Genomic DNA, 2,891 nt, shown 5'->3' with positions numbered 1-2,891 from the left:
GATTATTACGCCTTGTATTTATGTTCGGAGGAGCTTATCCGCAAATCCACCTTGGAACTCCGGACCCGGCGTTTGATCAAGATAAGCTATACCTAGGTTAATTAAAAATTTCTATCTGTGTTCGCATAAAACGATAATTATCCTCGAAAATTATTTCTAAGATCTTTAGTGGTTCAAAAGCTATTCAGAAAATGACACCCCACCAACCAGATCTCTCGACAGGTGGAGAGAATATGCAAAGAGGAGATTAAGGGAGGTCGATAAAAAAGTGCTTAAAACATAATACAAAAACTGAAGTCGAGTACATTTGTATAAATAAACACTGTTTCATTTTCCCAAACTTGAAGATGTAGGCTCGTTGGCTAAAAGTGAAAAAACTGGACCGGATGATCTAGTTGCCATGATTTATAACTTGCGGTCAAAACATGACATTTGAATATTGAATATAAACAGGCTCTTTAATGAATGCTACTTTTAAAAGGGATACTGTACTGAACAAATTTGAAATTTTTGCGTTGTAACTTATCTAATAACGAAACTGACCAATAATTTCAAACTGAGGCCCAACTGTCTACACGGTGTCTCCTATATAATTCCTTTAATTCATTGCGTGAAGAACATGTGACGGCATATTAACGAGACAAAGCGCTTATGATAAATATATTTCTCAAATTCTCGAAAAAAAAAAACTAAGATTAGAAAGAAATATTAGCAAAACCCCAGGCAGGATTTTTTCCCCTTTCCTTTGTTAATTAACTTCGATCTTCACATAGAACTGAAAAGAAAGCGTGCTTTTCATGAAGGCCTTTCAGATAGTAGATTCTGAAAAGGCTATGAAGTACAAGAGGGGGGATGTTTTCAAGACTACTGTACATTCTATGGCGGCCGCTTCTGTTACACATATCATTGGTACTACATATATTTACATTACAGTGTTACGTATTTTGTTTAAATTATAATTATAGGACTTCTCTCGCTGCTGTCGCTCGCTTCTGGATGCCTCATTGCGGCAGCAAAATAAAACACAAAAATGGGTAACAATTTGCTGTCTGCAAGTGATGATATGAAAGATCACATATTTGAACTGCGGAGAAAATATGAAGACATGATTGATCATCGCAGTTATACACAACATAAGCAGTTAACTGCTTAAGTTGTGTATAACTGCGATGATCAATCATGTCTTCAATTTCCTGTCTCTCTTTTTTCCACCTGATATCTTCATCTAGGAGATATAAGAGTGTTAATTAAGCTGTGCGAGCAAAGAGTCTTCGTCATAATTTTCCACCTGTTAAAACCAAAATTAATACGGAAAAAAATTGACTAAAAAGTTTCCTCTTTAAATGTCATAAAACTGTTTCGTTAACAGATTGTTTCATCAACCTAATGGATTTTAGCCCAACACGAATCCGACGCATAAAAATGAAGCAAATACATGGATTCACTATACTATGACAAAACGAAAGCAGAATAGCACACTGTCTAAATATTGTAAAACGTAGACTGCAATGTGGGATTAAACTTGAGAAGAAAAGAACGAGAAATTGAAAGGCAATAAAAGGTAGCCAGCATAATGCAAAGGCCAAACCGATCACTACAGACATCTTCAGCAGTACTCTGTTCCTTTTCTTGTGTCGTTGACTGGCAGTGGAAGTACGAAAAGACCCCATTTTGTCGTCTCGTAGTTTCAACAGCGTTATAGTCTGAAGTATGCCCACTGTTATCAGCGGCACAATCAGAACAGTAACCAGTAACGCAGTGTAGTAGCGAGTATGTGTAGACTCATGATTGAAGGCCGGCTCCCAGTTTGTGATACAAAAAGTTTCTCCATTTATCGTATCCAAGCGGAAAGTGTAGAAATATGGAGAATGAATTGCCATCGATAAAATCCAAGTGCAAAAAATGAGAAACCGTCGCTTTTTGACCGTGATTCGACGATAATGGCTTGGAAATACAACTGCCACCAACCTATCAGCGGCGACCAAAATCAAGGTCAATGTAGACACAGCAATGGAAACATCCGTGACAAAGGCACAGATCTTACAGAAGAGCGTTCCAATCCATCCATGGACTAGAAAAGCCGTCGAACCTTTGATTTGAGCCACAATCTCACGAGGAAAGTGAACAATGGAGACCGAGAGATCTGAAGCAGCTATGTTGGCTATCAAAAGGTTCATCACCAGTTTTGATTTTAGAGAGGCGAAAATAAGCAGGGAATTCCCTGCGAGTGAGGCAATCAAAACGACACTGTATATTGAGGCGTAAATTATCATCATAGCCTTAAAATCAGACGACAGCAAACACGTTCCATTTTGGTCCTTATGGCTCTCAGTACCGTAAGCACTGAAAGAGAGTTCTGAGCTATTGTTGACGAACTTCATTGAAACAGGAACGAGCTCCTGAAAAGAACACCAAAATGGTCAGCGAAACTGTAATGACAAGAACAACCTATTTTGGATTCAAAACAGCATAATTTATCATCTTGGCGTTTTTGGAATTGATTATGTACCTACAGCAGGTGTGATGAAAGACGAAAGTAGCCACATTATTGGTTCAGTATCATATTATCAAGATGACCATATTTGTTTACGGGAACTTAGCTTGAAACTATTGAACTTTTTGCTCTGGTGAATTGTTTTACTTGCACTCCTATAAAACATAGACTTGAAGAGTGGCGCACGCTAGATTGTGCCCACTGTCGGTGGGTGAAGAACGCCTGAAATAGTATTGGTGACACGGAGGATGATGTCCGAGGACAAAAGCCCACATAGCAGGAACAAATACGGCTTGACGGCTTTAGGTAGAAAAATTAATTGCTCTGCTTGTATTCTTACATGGTGACAAACGATAACGTACATATGTCAAAACTTCGAAGGGCATACGACTCGACA

The 2,891-nt window shown here is 38.4% G+C and overlaps 1 protein-coding gene across 1 annotated transcript; it reads right to left on the bottom strand.

Annotated features, from left to right (window-relative positions):
* Positions 1 to 632: 632 nt before the first annotated feature.
* LOC149103644 (QRFP-like peptide receptor) lies at positions 633 to 2,430 on the bottom strand. The gene has a single exon (XM_089273559.1). It carries the CDS (start codon positions 2,379 to 2,381, stop codon positions 1,347 to 1,349), a length of 1,035 nt encoding a protein of 344 aa, XP_089129685.1. The 5' UTR covers positions 2,382 to 2,430; the 3' UTR covers positions 633 to 1,346.
* Between the last annotated feature and the right edge of the window lie 461 nt (positions 2,431 to 2,891).

The sequence above is a fragment of the Orbicella faveolata genome, unplaced genomic scaffold (assembly GCF_042242905.1).
Source record: "Orbicella faveolata isolate gen_17 unplaced genomic scaffold, um_ofav_v1 contig_35, whole genome shotgun sequence".
Classification (NCBI taxonomy): Eukaryota; Metazoa; Cnidaria; class Anthozoa; order Scleractinia; family Merulinidae; genus Orbicella; species Orbicella faveolata.
Note: the sequence above shows the minus strand (reverse complement) of the source record. Positions and strands in the feature narration are given on the sequence as shown.

Bases quoted from the DNA above. Each gene is read 5' to 3' on its own strand.
- LOC149103644 (XM_089273559.1), bottom strand. From the start codon at position 2,381: ATGAAGTTCGTCAACAATAGCTCAGAACTCTCTTTCAGTGCTTACGGT.